Genomic DNA, 20877 nt, shown 5'->3' on the forward strand with positions numbered 1-20877 from the left:
TGTGGGATCTGCCCCTTTAGAAAGCTTTCCTGGTATCCCCACCCCACGCAGCACTTCTGCTTATACCTCATAGGCTAGAACTATATGAAATGGCCGTCCCTACCTGCTAGGGAGAAGGTTAGCATTTTTAGCTGGGTGCCTTGCTTTCCTGATAAAACTGTGGTTCAGTTAGTGAGGAAGAAAGAGAGACAGGATATTGGCAACCAGCAGTGTCTGCCACAATCTCCAGGTGATGCCGACAATGCTCCGGACAGCCTGTTCTTTGAGATGGTGAGAGGCAGGCGTCGATATTTATATTACACAAGTGAAGAAATAAAAAGATGTGAATCTGTGAGGAGTCCATGAATAGCTACGACTATGATGAATTCATGTCTGTCATCTGGGTTTTAGTTGAAAAGCAAAAGAACGTATCTTATTTTGTGCTCTAAAAGCCAGCCAAATGTGGCATTAAACTTAGAATGCTGCAGAGTTTGTCTTCAGAGTAAGAACTAATGTTAAATAGCTTTATTATGGCTGGTTCTTAATCAGTCAATATAATTAAGGGCTAAGAAATTCTCAGGATAGGTGAGTTTGCTTGGGCAATACTTAGTAACCACTGAATAGCCCTTAAGAACTTGGGTTCATGAAGCCCAACTGAATATGCTCAGAATAGCCACAACTCTAGGGTTGTCTTCAGCACCTAAAATGTAAACTTGTATTCTTTCTGACTTGGAGGTGTTCTCAGTCACACATACATATACCTGGCGCTCTACTCCTATGGTTCTCAGCTCTCTGTGTTCGTTAGAATTACCTAGGAAGCTTCAACAATATTGATGCAAGTGCAGATACTCTGATTCTCTTGGTCTGGAATGGTCTTCGAAGTGAGAAGTAATGAGGGAAATCACTAAGACAGTGACAGTGGCACTGGAGGGGAGAGGACGGCTTTGAGAAGTATGTAGGATGACACCATCTGATAGAACTTCCTGCAGTGATGGAAATGTTCCATTTGCACTGTACAATATGGTGCATGAGGCGCGCGTGGCTGTTGACCACTTCAAATGTGGCTAGTGCAACTGAGGAACTGAATTTTTAACTTATTAATTAAAGTCACCACCTGTGGCTCATGGCCACCTTATTGGACAGTGCAGATTTAGGGGTAGAATCAATAGGTTCTGGTTACTAATGGGGAAAGAGGAGGGTAGCGGTGAGGCGTGAAAGAGAGGGGGGAGTTGAGCATAACCTCAAAGTTTCTGTCTCAGAGAGGGGCCGGGTAGTAATGCTTCTGGCATAGAGACAGGAGTGAGGGGAGTAAGCTCATGATTCTTACGTTAGGGTCTCAGAAATGACTGACACATGGCATAGCACCTGGCTCAATCCATATTGGATGGTTTTAATGATCCTGGGGCAGGATTTGCAGTTCTTCTGTTTTATTTGATTAGTACAAACAGTCTAAAAAGTCTCTCTGAAAATAGTATTTTCTTCCTATTCAATCTTTTCTTTTTCTCTCTTTTTGAAAATCAGGTATCAAATTGTAGTGGAAATAATCCAAGCAACTACAATTAGCAGCTTTCCCCAGCTGAAGAGGCACAAGGGTAAGAACCACTTTGTTTTCTTCAGTTCTACACCCTGAAGGTCCTAGGTCCATCCCCAGTCTTCTCTCTCCTGTCAGAGCTTTGGCAAGTATGTGCATTCTTCTGGCTTCCATTTAAATATTTCAGATTTAATAAAATAATAGTGTAACAGCATTAGAGAAAGTCAGTATAATTTCATCCTAACAAAAACCTTTGTATTTCTGTGTTCCCTTATAAACTTTATTCATCTGTAGTCACAATTTTAGAAGATTAAAATCATTGGATATATAGTGCTTCTGTTCTGTTTTTAAACTAAAGAGGATTTCTTAATTTTTTCTCATGTTAAAATTTAATCTTAATGTTCATTAATATTTCTATTTGGAAACATAATCTTGATAGTCATTTAAATGACTCCAGTGAGTTGATGTTTCATAATTTACTTAACATTTTAGTTAAGCATTTGTATTGTGAACAGCTTCTTTCCTCCTTCTACTCTTGTAGATTTAAAAAATAAATATGTTCTATGTCTTTTTTTCCCTCTTTGTTTCTCTTCAAATGAGGAGATTTTTACCCAGGCATGATACTGAGGAATACTTAAAATGTTAAGATGGCTCTCAACTCCCTTGTAGTTTGCCTGGTGCTAGCATATTCCCCTTCTCACATACGAAGTTGAAGGACATGTTACTGTCCAGAGTGCAGAGCAGGTCTTGATTCGTAGCTGAGAGGCAGTGAACACTACCGTCTTGTATGCTAGACTTCCCACGAAAGTTTCCAGGCTCACTCAAGCCCCATCAGGGAGTAGGGCGCTACCAGAACAAGGAAGAGTTGGCCCAGAGACTTAAAACATGCTCCCAGGTTTCTTTTTAGCACACAGAGGCAAAAGGAAGCTTGGGCTGGGGACTTTTGTTGTCTCTGAGTCACTGACAGAAGGCAGGAGCTTTGTAAAAAAGGAAATGAAGGTATAGACTATGAAGAGGCACTAACTCTTAATCTTAGCCGCGTAAGGAAGATGGTGCAAGTGCGTTCATTCAGAAATGCATACTGAACACTGACTAGGTGATTGTGATACAGTAGTGAGCAAGACAAAATCTCTCATTTATTGAGTCCCTAAACTAGGCTGGGAGAGAATGAGACAATAAGAGAATAAAATATATGGTATTTCAGATGGCGATATGTGCCTTGGAGAAGAACAAAGCTGGGGGGGAGGTGTGTGGTAGGGAATGCTGGTTCAGCTGGAGTAGAGGCTCATTTTGCATTCAGGTCCATTGATCTGGGAAGACCTCACCCCAGTGGTCACCTATGAACCAAGACCTGGGGGCCTGAGGGTATCTGGGGAAGGACAGGTGCAACACTCTGATGTGGAAGCAGGCGGCCTCTGTAGATGGAGAGGGGTGAGTCGGGAGAGAGAAGCCAAACATGAGATCAGAGAGGTGGCAGGGACCCTATCATGAAGGGCCGTACTGGTTATAGAGACTTTGGCTTTTCTTCTGAATGAGGAAGGAAGTCTTTGGAGGCTTTTGAGCCTGTAAAGGGGATGTGATCCGAATAATTCCAACAAGAGTATAGGCTCTGTTCCTCTCCTTTTTCTCATAGATCCCACAGGGAAGATGCTTCATTTCTGTCAGTTTGACAGATGTTTTAAAGAGAATACTAGAGACGAATTTCTTGTTGCCACTATTATCTTTTTTTGTGTGTGTGTGAGGAAGATTAGCCCTGAGCTAACATCTCTTGGCAATCCTCCTCTTTTAGCTGAGGAAGATTGGCCCTGGGCTAACATCTGTGCCCATCTTCCTCTGCTTTATATGGGTCGTCACCACAGCATCGCTTGACAGGTGGTGTGTTGGTCTGTGCCTGGGATCTGAACCCGTGAACCTGGGCCGCTGAAGCTGAGTGTGCAAACTTAACCACTGTACCGCTGGGCCAGCCCCGCCACCGTTATCTTTTCTCAGTGCTCCTCCTCGTTATGTGATTTTAGTCAGAAAAATACCTTTCTTATTTCGTGTTATTTTATTAGTTTACTAGGGCTGCCATAACAAAGTCCCACAGACTGAGTTGCTTCAACAACAGAAATTTATTTTCTCACAGTTCTGGAGTCTAGAAGTTCGAGCTAGGGTGTTGGCAGGGTTGGTTCCTTTTGAGGGCAGTGATGGAAGGATCTGTTTCAGGCCTCTCTTCTTGGCTTGTAGATAGCCATCTTCTTCCTATGTCTTCACATCGTCTTTCCTCTGTCCACGTATGTGTCTAAATTTCCTATTCTTACAAGGACACCAATCACATTGGATTAGGGCTCACCCTAATGACCCCATCTTAACTTAGTCACCACCGTAAAAACCGTATCTCCAAAAATGGTCATTCGGAGGTACTAGGTATTAGGACTAAAACATACAAATTTGGGATGGGGGGAATAGAATTCAGCCCACGGCAGTTACGGTACTAGGCAAGCTCAGTGACACTTCTTACTTTCATGCCTCTGTTTTCCATCTAGGCTGTCCTTACAAGACTGTCTAGGGTGTCATGGCCTCCTCTGTTCACGCACTGGCGAAAAGGCAAACAAGAGGCTGAGCTCACTGGGGGCCTCGGAGCTATTTTGCCTGGGGACAGAAAACATAGGAGGCTGGTTTCATTACTTCTCTGAGGTCACTGGTCAGCAGTGATCATCATCTCCAACCTCTGCATCCACACAGTTTAACACTCCAGTGGATGTGTTAGATTTAGTAAGATTTAGTCTTACTGCTTTTTGCAAAGTTAATCTGCCAAGATTAGCTCTTTGTTACATGCTTAGTGTTTAACATGAAAATTTAGCATGAGAGTGTATGTGCATTTTATTATATAAGGACAAATTAACTGGCAGAATTTACTCTTAATTTGGTGTATTTTGATTGAATTTTAATTATAACTAAAGCATTTGGTTTATTATATGTATTGGTTTCCTAGGGCTGCCATAGCAAACTACCACAAACTGGGTGGTTTCAGTAGAAAAATGTGTTCTTTCACAGTTCTGACGGCTAGAAGTCCAAAATCAAGGTGTTGGCGGCAGGGCCATGCTCTCTCTCAATGCTGTAGGGAAGAATCTCTTCCACACCTTTCTCTTAGTTTTTGGTGTTGCCAGCAATCCTCGGCATTCTTTGGCTTGAAGACACATCACTCCAGTCTCCGCGTCTATCATCACATGGCATTCTCCCTGTACCTGTGTCTTTGTTTTCTTATGAGGACACCAGTCATTGGATTAGGGCCCACACTAATTAAACTGAACTCATCTGAACTTGAGTACATCTGCAAAGGCCCTGTTTCCAAATAAGGTCACATTCACAGGTACCAGGGTTTAGGACTTCAGCATATCTTTTTGGGGGACACAATTCAACCTACAACATTGTAACTATTAAGTTTAAGATAGCATTGTAGTTCCTTTTTTGTGAAAATGCTAGGAACATTTATTTTCAGTAAGCTCTATGACCACATTAAGGTTTGCTACATTAATCTCCTTTTGGGTTAATTTTGGTACCAGTAGATAGCTTTTTCTTTTTTTTCTTTTATTTTTTTAATTTTTTTAAAAGATTTTATTTATTTATTTTTTCCCCCAAAGCCCCAGTAGATAGTTGTATGTCATAGCTGCACATCCTTCCAGTTGCTGCATGTGGGACGTGGCCTCAGCATGGCTGGAGAAGCCGTGCATCGGTGCGCGCCCGGGATCCGAAGCAGGGCCGCCAGCAGCGGAGCACACGCACTTAACCGCTAAACCACTGGGCCGGCCCAGATACCTTTTTCTAAATTAGTCTCTTTTAAGTCTATAATAGGATTCAAAGTAAGAAATAAACTCACAGCAAAAAGGAGGATAGCTGAAACCATATAGGTGATTTAAGCCACAATGTGTCTTTATGTCCAGAACAAAGACAGTTTCCGTGGAATCAGTGCTCTAGCAAATTGTGTGGGTCTGTATAAGAATAAAGGGAAACGTAAGTGGCCAAAAAAAAAGGGTAAATTGGACTTCATCAAAAGTTAAAAACTTGTGTGTGTCACAAGAAAGTAAACAGCCCATAAAATGGGAGAAAATATTTGCAAATCATATATATGATATAGGGCTTGTATCCAGAATATATAAAGAACTCATACAACTTGATAATCAAAAGACAACCCAATCGAAAAATGGGCAAAGGATTTGCATAGACATTTCTCCAAAGAAGACATACAAATGGCTAATAAGCACATGAAAACATGCCCTACATCATTAGACATTAGGGAAATGCAAATCAAAACCGATATGAGATACCACTTCACACACACTAGAATTCTAGGCTAAAATAAAAAACAGATAGTAATATGTGTTGCTAAAGATGTAGAGAAATTGGAACCCTGATAGATTGCTGGTGGAAATGGAAAATGAAAAACAGTTTGGCAGTTCCTCAAAATGTTAAACGTAGAATTACCAGGAGACCTCGAGTTTCCACTCCTAGGTATATACCTAAGAGAAAAGAAAATGCATGTCTACAAAAAACCTGTACTTGAATGTTTGTGATAGCGTTATTCATAACAGCCAAAAAGTGGAAACAACCCAAATGGCCATCAACAAAAGGTGGTATATCCATGCAATGGAGTATCATTCAGCAATAGAAAAGAATGAAGTACTGATAGATGCTATTCACCATGGATGAACCTTGAAAAAATTATGCAAAGTGAAAGAAGCCAGTTACAAAAGGGCACATATTGCATGATTTCATTTATATGAAATGTCCCGAATAGGCAAATCTATACAGAGAGAAAGTAAATTATTAGTTACCTAGGGCTGTCAGGGTAGAGATGAGATGAGATGGCATGGGAAATGAGGAGTGACTGCTAATGGGCACAAGTGTTTTTGAGGGGTGACGAAAATGTTCTACCTTTAGATTGAGGTGATGGTTGCACAACTCTAAATGTACTAAAAACCATTGAATTATATGTGGTAAATGGGTAAAATTTATAGTATGTGAATTATATTTCAATAAAGCTGTTAAAAAAGAATGAGAAGGTGGAGACTGAAAATTCAGTTTGTGGCAAAGCTAGCTTAAGCGTGTGGCTAGCGGCTGCCATATTGGACAATGCAGGAGGTAATTAGGGATTTCTAGGAATCTTTCATACTTAGTGACTGAATGAAACAGCATGTTCATGTCTAGCTTGGTTTCTGGCGTGGAGGTACTTAGTAAATTTGAACTCAAATAATAAGTAAAATCTTATTTTATAAACGTTCTTTGATCAAATGTATTTCTCTTTTTAAGTTTTATGCCAAATTCTGATTGGATAGTGTTCGTTTATTTGGTTTGGCTTTGAGCAAGAGAATCTCTTCCTTTCTTAAAGTCTAGAATTTTCACTCTTTCTGTATGCAAAACTAGCTTGAAATAATCTTACAGTCTTCAAGTTGGGGAGGAGTGATTTCCATGCCAGGGTGACTTCACATTGGGTTCCGAGGTTCTGATTCATTTGGCTTACATGAAAGTCAGAGATCCCACCCTACAGTAGACGGGCGCCCTAGGGGCTTTCTTGGGCCCTAAAGGTCCTTCATGTAGTGATCAATATCAGGAGCTGGGAATAAATCAGACAAGCCTTTAGAGGGGAAAAGTAGAGGGGACTGGGTGTTTGTTGCGTGGTATTAGCTCTTCTGTCGCACTTTGACCGTTCAGTAGATATAGAACATGCTGGAGAACCTTGTGGAGAGAACCAACTTTGGTGTTACTTCACAAAGCAAACTCTCATGCTTTATGTAGCCCCATGTAGCAAATAAATGTGGAGAAGTGAGTGTCACCAAATTTTATAATTGACTTTCCAGTTTAATCTGTATATTACTAGGATGTTTTGATAGAATATTTAGATTATATTTTTTATCGAATAATTCCACCAAAAACATGTTCAATATTTTTCATGTTATTTGAGTTATTAGATGTTGAAAATTGTATAAAAATCATTTTTTGACAAAAGAAGTAGTTTAAAAAGTTTTTGCCTATTTTTATTCAGGTTATGTTATGGCATGGTGATGGTTCAAGTCTGTTTATGTTCATATTTTTATAATAAAACATTTCTCTGTAGTGCCACTGGATGGACATTGTAGCCCTAACAGGGTTGGAGAAACAACATAATACACAATTACCCATGGAAATAGAAAATGGAAATAGAAAAATGAAAAAGTCAATTAGCTATGAAATCTTTAAAAAATAGTTTTGGAGTATTCCAACTAGGAGGGTGATGCAGTGTCTAGGAATGAAGTGTGGTAATCTAGGCCCTGGATAATGGTAGTGAGAAGGAAGGGATTGATAAGGAAGATTATGAAGGAAAAATTGCCTCCTTGGTGACTGGTTGGATGTGGAGATGAATCAGATGATGGGGCATTATAGAGCTGGTACAACCTGCTATCAGAGAAGTTAAGCAAATTAGGCTGAGATCATAACTTCCAGGCTACTGCTGTTTCTCTTGTGTCTCATTGCTTCGGGTTGGTGAGATGAGGTTTAGGGTATAGAAGAAAAAGTGCTAGAGCAGGAGTTAAGAGACCTTGGTTCAAGCGAGGCTCTCCAGCCAGCTTCCTAATGAGACCGGGACAAGTCCTTTTATTTCTCTAGGACTCAGTTTTTTCAGTCTTTAGATTGAGTGCTCTAGATGATCATGAAGGGTTCTCAGTGAAGACATTGAAAGAGAGAATGTATAAACCGGCTGGTTTGGGGGGAGACTGCTCGCTGGTCTTGGACATTCTGGATTTGGGACAACAAGAGGATAGAAAAGTGCCCATTTGGCAGTTCTAAGCTGGGGTTCACGCCATGGAGAGAGAGCAGCCCTGAAGAGAAGTATTGGGAAGTTACCAATATAGAGATAATAGTCGCTAGTCTTCTATTTCTACTGTCTCCATGTCCAGTATCTTTGCCAAGCTGATGCTGTGTTCCCCATTATTAGAGGAGAACAATGTATTAAAAGTCTGAAGTGACTTCCCTAATTCATAATACCATCTTCTGTCTCACCTTGAAGTTCATGTGTAGGTGGTTTCAATTTTAAATAATTAGATTGTTGTAAGTGCAGATACTTGTTGTATAAGAAAGGAAGGTCAAATTTAGCATTCCCAATTGTCCTTACTTTTTCTTTTAATTGAATATTCAGTAACATGATGAATAAGAAGCAGTTCTTGTTTCTCTGTGACCTTTGGAGTTTTGATGTGTGGCTGTCAAATAAAAGGTTACTTTATAAACTGGTTCTAGAGAGCTACTATATCTTATTCTTTCTCAAATTGATTTTTAATTTATTTCTGGACAAATATGTGTGTTTTTTTCTCCTAGTAAAAGTCATTCAGATAAGTTCAATTTTTAGCGTTAAAAGGCTCCCCAAAATATAATTGTTGAACTGTTTTTGGAGATCTTTGCATTGTAGAGATAGATTGATCTAGTGAAAATACCACTAGGCAAAGAATCGAGGAAAAGCCTCTGTATGTTAACCTCTTGCCACAAGCCCCACCTGTCTGCACTGGTTTCCATAAACCTAAAAGATCGGGCTGTGCTCATGTGTATCTCAGTGTGACCATGTAGTGATGACACCAGGTTGTGTGTGCATTTGTAAGCAATTTCACTTCCAGTGTGTTTCTCATTTCCATGTTCTCTTGGTGAATGGGAAACTGAAGAAGTTTAAAAAAAGAATGAAGACCCTAAGACTATTTAGGATTCAACCTAGGGATGGGAACTTATGAATGTAGTGTATATATGCTGTAAATATAGTTTCGTTGCTGCATATAAAGACATTTCTGGCGAGTCTTTTTCAGTCATAATCATTGATGATTAAGAAATGATATGCAGTCATGAAAATACTTTGAGGGTTTAAAGAAAAAATGCCATATAACAGGCTGAGAGAAATTACCTGACTGTGTACCCTGTGAAACCTTAAGGAATTAACTAGCTAACTCTGTGTTGCCTATTCTCAGGATGACAGAGGAGGGCCTGTGGACCTCTTTACTTTGTATATTCAGGAAGGTTCAAAATAAGACTTCTGAGACTTCAACAAACTCCAGCAAATCCACGTAAAACTCTGCACATGTTTTAGGTTCACAGTAGGTTAGTTTATCTTAAATGAAGAACAAATTACTCTCCTTAACAAGGTGGAAGTTTCAATCTGATACTTTTTTTCTTTTTTTTTTTTGTGAGAAAGATTGGCCCTGAGCTAACATCTGTTGCCAATCTTCCTTTTTTTGCTTGAGGGAGACTGTCCCTGAGCTAACATCTGTGCCAGTCTCCGTCTATTTTGTATGTGGGACGCCGCCACAGCATGGCTTGATGAACGATGTGTAGGTCTGCACCTGGGATCTGAACTTTCGAACCCTGGGCTGCTGAAGTGGAGTGTGAGAACTTAACCACTATGCCACTGGGCCAGCCCCTGATTCTTTTCTTGATGGCTTTTTTTTTTCTTGTGGAATTTTGATCTTTTTAAGAAATTAAAGGTCTTTACAGTGCCTCAGCTAGTTTAATTGCTGATACAATTCTAGGGAAAAATAAATGATATCACAGAAATATAAAAATTTTTTTGAGACCATCTAACTCAGATCCTTGTCCTATGGACAGGAAAATTATATTAGGTATAATTAGGCAAAGAGATTCTTAGAGCAAACTTATAAATACTAAACAATTTGAAACAATTATTCTCAGAATTTTTAGTTTACTCAGAAAATTTTCTTGCCTCTGACGTTATTTTATCATTCATCCTGGCCTAACAGATTGACTGAGGCCTGAATTTTACCCCCTGATAACATCAGGTGCTTACTGGTCATGGAATTTGGGAAGTTCAGCAAGTTCAACTACTAGCTAACTTAGTGAACTTTTTTCAGTCTTATCTCCTCTGACCATTTGGCAGCATTTGACATTGTTGACTGTTCCTGTCTTCCTGAACCCTCACCTGCCCTGGCTAATTCTAGTTATTTGTTTTTCTTCTTGCTTATTCTTCTCTATTCAACTTCTAAATGTTGGTGTTCCTCAGGATTTGTTCCTGAATCTCTTATTATTTTATACTGTGCTGTCCACTATAGTAAGCAATAGCTGTATGTGGCTATTTAAATTTAAATTAATTAAAAGTAAATAAAAATTTAGTTCCTCAGTCACACCAGCGACATCTCAAGTGCTTAGTGTCCATATGTGGCTACTGTATTGGATAGCACAGAATAAACATTTCCATCATCGTGGAAGTTCTATTGGGTAGCACGGCTCTGGGCTCTTTCCCAGGTTAGTCTTGTCTTTCCCTTATCTATATGGTGATGACTCTCTACATTTCTGTCTACAGAATCTCTGTGCTGTGCTTTTCTACTTACCTACTGCTTACTCAGCATTTTTCTTTGCATCTCTCAAAGGCACTTCCAAATGAAAATGTCCAAGTCAAAGTCCCACATAACTAGTCATTTTCTGTAGTTTCTTGTCTCTGTGAATGGCATCACCATCCATTAATATAAGTCAGAAACCTAGGAGTCAGTCTTGATCATTCCTTGTCCATCATGTACTAGATTTAGTCTGTTATCATCACACAGATTGGCCTCCTAAGTATATCTCAATTCTATTCTCTTGCTCTGCACCACCATATTCCACCACTAGTTGCTCTCGAATTATGACACTAGCTTCTTAATTGGTCTCTTCGTATCCACTCCTGCCCCTATTTAATATATTTTTCGTGCCAAAGCCATAGTGATTTAAAAAAAAAATACAGATCTTATCATGTCACCTCCACGCTTAAAATCCTTCATTGTCTTCCCATTGTTCTTTGAATAAAAACTCCTTGACATGAAGCCTACAAGGTCCTGCTTGCCCTGGCCCCTGTCGCTGTCTTCAGCCTCATCTCCTGCTATTCCACTCCCTCTCTCTGTACTCCAGTCACACTCACTATTTTTTTCAACTGATTCCTCCTGCCTCATACTCTTTGCACATTCTGTTTTTTTTTTTCTTAGAATGCTGCCCTACTCTCAATATCACTCTGCCTAGGTAACTCCTACTTATCCTTTATATTTTATCTCAAATGTATCTTTCTTTTCTGATCACAACCTCCCCCGATCCTGGGTGGATAAGAGAGCTTGTGACGGGCCGGCCCCGTGGCTTAGTGGTTAAGTGCTTGCACTCCGCTGCTGGCGGCCCAGGTTCAGATCCCCGGCATGCACCGACGCACCACTTCTCTGGCCATGCTGAGGCCGCGTCCCACATACAGCAACTAGAAGGATGTGCAGCTATGACATACAACTATCTACTGGGGCTTTGGGGGGGGGGATTGTTTAAAAGAGAGCTTGTGAGTTCTTAGGACTCCTCACGTCAATAGAGAATGTGTGCTAGAGGATATCTTAATCGCTAGAAGAAGGTCTTCAGTCATTCAACAAACATTTTTTGAGTGCCATTATGTGTTAGGTACAGCTGTGCAATGAAGAAAACTCGCCGTGACCTTGAAGAGATCATAATCTAATGAGGAGACAGGTAGACACACATACACAATTACACTACAATTTGATAAGTGCAGTGAGAGTTGCATGTTCAGGATTCAGTAGTGGCACAGATGTGTGGAGCAGTCAGCTCTACCTGGAACAGAGGTCAGGAAAGGCTTTCCATTAAGAGTAACAGAATTGAGTCAGAAAGATTGAGTGGCTCTCATTCCCTTCTGGGCTTGTCGGGTGGATGTGGGTAGATGGTGCCACATGTGCATAGACAAAGAAGACAGTTGTAGAACAGCATCCAGTGTATAGGTTATGTCGAGTGAGACTCTGTGCTAGTGCTTGGCATGTAATGGAAAGATGATGCTTGATAGGAAGACAGGGCTGATCTTGTAAGCTGTCCTAGGACATTTGACTTAATCCTGTAGAGCAGTGGTTCTCAAACTATAGTGTGCATCAGAATCACCTGGAGGGCTTGTTAGAATGCAGATTGCTGGGCCCCACACCAGAGTTTCTGATTCTTAGATCTGGAGTGAGCCCTAAGCCTCTGTATTACTCACAGGTTCCCCAGAGAAGCTGATGCTGCTTGACCAGGAACCACACTTTGAGAACCACTACTGTAGATGATACAGAGCCATTGATGTATTCATGTAGGCATTTTAGTACCCACCTCGCTAGCTTTTTTTTTTTTTTTTTTTTTTTTACAATTAGAGCAGCCAGAGTAGTTGAGAAATGATCTATTAAAATAAGCTGTGTGCTATGGTCTGAATGTTTGTGTCCCCCCAAAATTCTTATGTTGAAATCCTAACACCCAAACATGGTGGTCTTAGGACGTGAGGCCTTGGGAAGGCACTTACGTCATGAGGATGGAGCCCTTATGAATGGGATTAATGATTATACAAGAGGCTACAGAGAGATCCCTAGCCTCTTCTACCATGTGAGGACCCAGCAGGAAGGTGGCCCTCTACAACCTGGGAGAGGGCCTTCACTAGAAGCCGACCATGCTGGCGCCCTAATCTGGGATTTCTAGTCTCCAGAACTGTGAGAAATAAATTTCTGTTGTTTATAGTCACCCAATCTGTGGTGTTTGGTTATAGCCCCCTGAAGGAACTAAGGCACTAGTCCTGTGTGGGAATTCTAGTAGTAATGGGACATGTGCTGAATTTTCCCTGCAGTTTGGTGTGAATAAGCCCAGTTCTTCAGCTCCTTTTAAAGCTTTGTTTTATGCTGTTCTGAATCCTGAAATGTTATCAAGAATAGTGAGGGTGATCCAAGAGTAACATTCATTCAGCTGGGTACAACGAAGGGCATGACGTTGATTTGAGTCTGCTAGAAATTGCTGTATATAAATAGTACACACTTTGGAGTGATGTGCTCATAGTTAGATTGGGAGGCTTAGGTAAAATTGCGCGTGTTGTTTAGAGTGTAAGTAAACAGTTTTGGAATTAAATATATCAAGTAGAACTGTAGAAGAACTTCAGAATATATTGAATATACACGCACACGCACTGTTACTTGCTGATAAGAACCATGATGATTTCTATTAGGAATTTTTTTCTTAAGGATAGTATCTAGCTTCTTTGTCTGATTTAGGATTTAAAGGTGTCCTTGCCTGAATGAAAGGAGCTAATCTGTAGACTCTTGTGGACTTCTCCGAGTCCTTTCTAATGCTTTGATGTGAGCTAATTTTCCAGCATTGCAGTGATTTGATACAGACAATTGATGAATGACCTAAACTTACAAAACACCCCAGATCGTTGATAAGGGGCCCTTCCCAGGGTTTCTTTCTGCCTGGCCTTCATACCGTGAACACTGAAGCCTCAGCGCCTGCTGTCCCTTCTCCAGCATCCTACCTACCGCCCATCTGCCTTGAGGGACTAAGGGCTCAGGGCACTTCTGTTAAACTCGCTATAGTCTCATCATTTTATATCCCACCTCTCTCCGCCAGGAAAACTTCGATCATCACATATTCTACCACCTGCATTTATACAAGTAAAGTTCAGCTCCAGAGATGTTAAACAGTGTACCTGGTGTGACTAGAACTGGTTAGTAACACACAAATCTGGAACTTGAACCCAGGTCTCCTGATTTTTAGTCCTGGACTCTTCTCACTACACTACTCATTCATACAAGTAGATGTTATGAGTCGTGCTGAAAACTTACAGATTACACGGGCGGGATCTGTGTTCTGAGTGTGTGTCTCATATCTGTTCAACTCATGGCTCTAATTTGGAGCAGGGCTCTCCTGGTAGTATAATGTGTGGATTTAATTGATATGACATTATTACTTTAAAAATGTATTCAGGTACGTTGGAGGGCCTTAAACCAAAGGAAGTGCTAGAAGTTTCAGCACTTGAGACATTTAAAGGAAGGAAATAGCAGGTGTGGTGACGGTACCCCCACTAGGCTGTACAAGGTCTGTGAGGTCTCTGTAGTCTTCCCTCTTATAACGTGAGTGGTTCCGCCATCGACTCCTGCTGTGATTTCCACTTATTCCTTAAATATACTTTCTACGTAAGTGGAGTGACACTTTAGACTATGAAATTTCAGGTATTTGGTTTGGTAAGGGAATCCCATTTATTCTTAAAAAAAAAAGAACATACTAGCCTCAAGTTGAAAAGTAAGGTAAATTATTTTTTTAGTTGCTGGGCAGCTTTTGAGGTGGTTTTCAGATAATTTTCAAGAAGTTGGTGGTGATTAGTAACTACTGAGAGTTGCTGTCAGCTTCATGTTAAGAAGTCAAGCACCATTTCTCGTTTGGAAACTTGACTAGTCCCTAAGTAAATACATACCTGTTTGTTGAACCCTCCTCTCAAGGGAGTTGATTAAAACTTCTATTTAAACGTACAAGAAAGATTCAAAGTCTTATTAGTCTGTCACTGTGGATACAGGTTGAGAAATAGAGGCCCGGCATTTCCTAGTGAGGAACCCCCTTAATTCTTTTTTTTCCATTTTTTATTTTATTTTGTTTTATTATTTTATTATTATTTATTTATTATTTATTTTGGTTGTAATGGTTTATAACATTGTGAAATTTCATGTGTACATTATTATTTATCAGTTTCTGTACAGACTACATCATGCTCACCACCAATAATCTAGTTTTTATCCATCACCATATGTATGTGCCCTTTTGCCCGCCTCTCAATCCCCTTCCCCTCTGGTAGCCACTAATCTGTTCTCTTTGTCCGTGTGTTTGTTTATCTTCCACATGTGAGTGAGATCATATGGTGTTTGTCTTTCCCTGTCGGGCTTATTTCACTTAACATAATACCGTCAAGATCCATCTGTATTGTTGCAAATGGGATGATTTTGTTTTTTTTTATGGCTGAGAAGTATTCCATTGTATATATATACTGCATCTTCTCTATCCATTCATCAGTTGGTGGGCACTTGGATTGCTTCCACGTCTTGGCTACCGTGAATAATGCTGCAGTGAACATAGGGATGCATAAATCTCATTGGATTGTTGATTTCAAGTTCTTTGGATAAATACCCAGACGTGGGACAGCTGGATCGTATGGTATTTCTATTTTTAATTTTTGAGGAATCTCCTTCTTGTTTTCCATAGTTTGCATTCCCATCAGCAGTGAATGAGGGTTCCCTTTTCTCCACATCCTCTCCAACGTTTGTTATTTTTTGTCTTGTTAATTATAGCCATTCTGACCAGTGTAAGGTAATATCTCATTGTAGTTTTGATTTGCATTTCCCTAATAATTAGTGATGTTGAACATCTTTTCATGTGTTTGTTGGCCGTCTGTATATCTTCTTTGGAAAAATGTTTGTTCATATGCTCTGCCCATTTTTTGATTGGGTTGTTTGTTTTTTCGTTGTTGAGTTGTATGAGTTCTTTATACATTTTGGAGATTAACCCCTTGTCGGATATATGATTTGTAAATATTTTCTCCCAGTTGATGGGTTGTGTTTTCGTTTTGTTCATGGTTTCCTTTGCCTTGCAGAAGCTTTTTAGTCTGATGTAGCCTCATTTGTTAATTTTTTCTTTTGTTTCCCTTGCCTTAGTAGACATGGTATTTGGAACTCCCTTAATTCATTACACCTTGATTGCCTGGGGGACATGAGACATGAGAAGACTGTTGCAGTGTGAGGAGGGGAACCACATGCTGGGGAGTCGGACAGGGACAAGTGTGCAGCCTTGTCTCCTTCACTGTCCCAGAGGTTGTACCTCTATTTTAGCACTTCTTGGTGGGTTGGGCTGGGGGGTCCAATTTTGCGCCGACAGGGGGCATTTGACAGTGTCTGGAGACATTTTTGGTTGTCACATCTAGGGGAAGGAATGCTACTGGCATCTAGTGGTAGAGGCCAGGGATGCTGCTCAACATCCCACAAGATACAGGACAGCCCCCACAACAAAGATTTATCCAGCCCACCATGTCAATAGTGCCAAGGTTGAGAAACCCTGCTCTCTGTTATCCAGTGAATTCCTCAATCCACCCGTTGAGGGTGCTGTTATTGGGATATGCCTTGGAATTTGATAGCATGTTATGACAAAAGAAAAATACTCTACTACTGATATTTATTAATACCTGAAAACTGTAGCGGTGTCATTTTTGTCCAGTTGTACTTGTGCTATTTCTGGAGTCATTAGTTTGCACTGTAAGTGACTTCACTCTCCTTTGCCTCATTAGGAATAGTACCTGACAGTTGTCCCCTGGTGTTTTTGTTTTACTGCAAGTCACTTCACTTGCTCAAGGAAGAACTGTATCATGGGCAGAGGTTAATAGCAAAAAGCAGTTCTGCGATGTTGTTTATAGGTCTACTGTAATGTCTTTGTAGCCAGAAGGGTTCATCTAATGTTCTAATCCAAATGTCTTTTTCAGCAAATGAACCCATTTCCTTTGGCTCTGACCTCAGTAGAATCTAGACTATTTAGGAGGAAAAATAATAAATGTTTATAATTACTTGCTGTACAATATTATATCACCAATTCAAAGAGCCACTGCCATTGAGTGTCTCACCTGCCACTCTTTGTCATGCTGGCCTTCTTAATATTTTATTTATTTTTTATTTTTTATTATTATTATTATTTATTTTTTTTGTGAGGAAAGTCAGCCCTGAGCTAACATCCATGCCAATCCTCCTCTTTTTTGCTGAGGAAGACTGGCCCTGAGCTAACATCTATTGCCCATCATCCTCCTTTTTCTCCCCAAAGCCCCAGTAGATAGTTCTATGTCATAGCTGCACATCCTTCTAGTTGCTGTATGTGTGACACGGCCTCAGCATGGCCAGAGAAGCAGTGTGTCAGTGCGCACCCGGGATCTGAACCTGGGCCGCCAGTAGTGGAGCGCACACACTTAACTGCTAAGCCACGGGGCCGGCCCCATGCTGGCCTTCTTTATAAGCTAGATTAAACGTGGTGTGATTAACCCAGTTTTTAACAATGCGCGGGGTCACCTAAGGCTCTATAGAGAAACGGCCATGTGAATCTGGCTTGAGCTGGGCCACAGTGTGTTGTCACACACCCGCTTGCCTGTACTTTTCTTGGTGTGAATATTTCTTGACTGAATGGGTTTTCCGGTCACAAAGAAGCATAATCATCTGCATGGCTGGGTTTACAAGGATTTTTGCATGGCAGACGCATGGGCTGCGTGAGCACCGTGTTACTGGTTTAGTCCTGAACGTGGCATTAGTTTTCTGAGGCAAAAATAAACAGAATTGTCTAAGCAACAAGCTGCTCTTGCCTTTGTCAGCAACAAGCTTTGTGATCAGACAATGGCATTGTGTTGCCCTTTAACAAACAGAATGCATTCACGTGAGCCGGGACATTCAAGCAGAACACGAGAACATTTTTCCCAGCCCTGCAGCTGGGTTTTAGGGAAAGGTTTATTCTCTTTCTTCCTTCTCTTTGGAATTTGCCTCTAGTTTTTGTCCTTTTAGAAAGGCTTTTAAGCTTTCTTAGGAGAAGAAGAATTTGGCTGTTGATAAATGTGTGTTAGTTTCTTCATATACATGTCTCTCTATTGCCTATTTTAACCCAAAATTAAGCTTGTGGTCTAGCTTTGTTTTATAAAAGGTAACTTTTTGTCCCTCAATTCTAGGGTAATTTAAGTGTTATGCACAAAATTTAGAGTTTAAGGATATATGTTTAAAAAATGAATCTTTTTTCTGAAAAAATTAGCTATTCTAAGCATGTATTTCTTTAGGTACACACACACAAAGCTTCCTAGTGCAAAAAACTAATTTGGGGGCAGACTACATTTCTTTTTATCTTTCTGCTCAGGGGGCTCTGAAATACTGTTTTTTCTCTCAAGATAAATGCCGAGTTAGTTCGTTGGTCAGGGCATCTCTAACAGCCAAGCAGAGGACAAGTTGAGAAACCATTATTGAGGTTAAATGAAAATATCTCCTCCGCACACATATGGAAACATATCCTGTGATATCTGACAGACCCCCTTAACAAGACTGTCTATTGACCTGAAGGCTGCCTGTGACCCTCTGTGATAAATGCTGGAAAAAGCTGCTTCTGAAACACAAAATGTTTTGTGGTACTTAAGTTTTTTAAATTAATTTGTTCAGCCTGCCTGGGTACTATTTTAAGCATTTGCACAAATGTAAGTGGGACATAAAGGAGGTGGTGATCTTCCTGGGGAACTGGAGGTCTCTGATGTGATGTGTGAAACCTTACGTACTCCAGTTTGAAGGGCACCAAGAAACAAAACACAGACCCTCTTCTTTTATTATTGGTAGTCCAATCTAAGCCAAGTATATGATGACTCACCTCCGGAAGATGTGATCTGACCTGCCTAGGAGTATTTGTATTTCTCTAGTGGTCACCTCCGCCCTGAACCTTGCCTAACATAATCTCACTGTTTCTGAAGTGAGCTTGCTCGTCTGCGTTCCACAGTGGATTTCACACTTTCCCCACTTTCCCCAGGCCTCTGACCACTCACCCTTTCTGCCCACCTCACTGTAAGCAGATAACCTCACTCACTACTTTGAGAAAACAGGATCCCTGTGAAGGGAGCTGCTCCAGCTTCTGACCACCCGTCTCCCAGCTTGCTTGTGTCTGCATCCCGCTGCTCTGCCTTCCGTGTTACTACAGGGGAGGAGGCAGCCTTTGCCCACAGCCAGTCTCTTCACCTGCCTTCTGGATTCCATTCCTCATCTATCACCTCGCTTTCTCTCTCAGCTGGTTCCTTCTCATCAGCATTCAAACCAGCTCATTTCTCTCCCATTTAAAAAAAAAAACAAAAGCCTTCCCTTAACCCCAACCCCTGCCTTCAGGTTGTATATGCAAAGGAAATGCTCCATGCTTAGTCATTTTTAAAAATTAATTTTGTGTGAGTTTTTTTGCTTTTACTTTATATAGTGTCAACTTAAGGAAACAAACTATTATAAAGGTTTTTAAATTTAATTAAAAAAAATTCTTGCAAAGACCACATTGCTTATAAGTGGCAGAGCCAGAATCCTAATCTAAGTCTGACTCCAGATTCTACTGAAAACTCTCTGCCGGATTTGACACAGAGGTCACCAGTGATCTGGGCAACGGCAGATTTGGTGGAGGGGAGGGGTAGAAACCATGGTGGAGTAAGTTAGAGATTGGGAGGTGAGGATTCTCACCCTGTTTCTCTCCTTCACAGCCAAAGTTCTAGAAAGAGCACAATACCTGCTTTATAGTAAGCACTCAGCAAAATGTCAGCTATATTTTTGTTGACTTCTCAGTAATATTTGACACAGTTCATTCATCCATTCAACAAATATTTAATGAGTTCCTACTGTGTTGCCAGGCACTGTTGTAGGTGCTGGAGATACAGCAGTGTACAAACAAACAAGATGCTGACCTTTATGAGGACGTATTTACAGGATAAATAAGTCGAATACACAGTATGGCAGTGTGCGCTGCAGAGAAAGTAAAGCAGAGAGGGAGAAAAGTCCTGTTGTTATAGGGAGGGGATATCAGTTAGAAATAGGGTGGCCAGGGAAGTCTTCCCTGAGACCTGAAGGGGGTGAGGACCTGAGCCGTGCAGATATATGGAGGGTGAAAGGGCCAGGTTGAGAGATCAAATCTAAAAGTCCTGAGCAGGAGCTACACGGTATGTTCAAGAAGCTAGTCACCAAAGACCTCGTAGTGTATGACTCCATTTACATGAAATGTCCAGAATGGGCAAATGCATAGAGGCAGATCTATAAAAACGCCTGTGGCTGAGAGGGTTGGGTGACTGCTAATGGGTATATGGTTTCTTTTTGGGGTGATGAAAGTGTTCTAAAAGTGATTATGGTGATGGTTGCACAAGTCTGTAAATATACTAAGAGCAGTTAGTATAACAGTTAGTATAAGCTAACTTGTTAGTATATACTAACTGCAGTTAGTATAAGCAGTTAGTATGGATTAAATATACTAAGAGCAGTTAAATTGTATACTTCAAATAGGTGAATGGAACAGTATATGAATTATATCTCAATAAAGCTGTTATTTTAAAAAGACAAGAAAAGAGGGGCCGGCCCCATGGCCTAGTGTTTAAGTTCAGTGCGCTCTGCTTTGGCGGCCCTGGTTCTGTTCCTGGGCGTGGACCTACACTACTCGTGAGCCATGCTGTGGCAGCGACCCACATACAAAATAGAGGAAGATCGGCACCGATGTCAGCTCAAGGCGAATCTTCCTCAGAAAAACAAAAAAAGACAAGAAAAGAAACAGTGAGGAGACCAGTGTGGCTAGTGTGGACAGTAGGAAGGGGTGAGGTCAGAGAGATGACTCTGATACCAGAGTGCATAGGGCCCTACGGCCCCTTGTAAGAGCTTTGGCTTTTGCTGTGGGTGAAATGTGGGTGTGTTGGAGGTGTCTGAGCAGAGGAAAAACAGGTTTTAATAGGATTGCCTTGGCTGCTGTGTTGAGATAAAGACTGAAGGGAGGCAGGGGTGAAAGAATGGGGACCAGTTAGGAGGCTTTTGCAATAAAACAGACGAGATACCATTTCTCCC

At 40.8% G+C, this 20877-nt stretch overlaps 1 protein-coding gene across 3 annotated transcripts in view; it reads left to right on the plus strand.

Moving 5' to 3' along the window:
* SNX25 (sorting nexin 25) overlaps positions 1-20877 on the plus strand; it is a 129000-nt gene that overhangs the window by 69021 nt on the left and 39102 nt on the right. For all 3 annotated transcript variants that reach the window (XM_058524988.1, XM_058524989.1, XM_058524990.1), the window contains exon 6: positions 1501-1571. In XM_058524988.1, the coding sequence (XP_058380971.1) occupies positions 1501-1571 (71 nt within the window). The remainder of the gene's footprint in view (positions 1-1500; positions 1572-20877) is intronic.

The sequence above is a fragment of the Diceros bicornis genome, chromosome 29, assembly GCF_020826845.1.
Source record: "Diceros bicornis minor isolate mBicDic1 chromosome 29, mDicBic1.mat.cur, whole genome shotgun sequence".
Taxonomy (NCBI): Eukaryota; Metazoa; Chordata; class Mammalia; order Perissodactyla; family Rhinocerotidae; genus Diceros; species Diceros bicornis.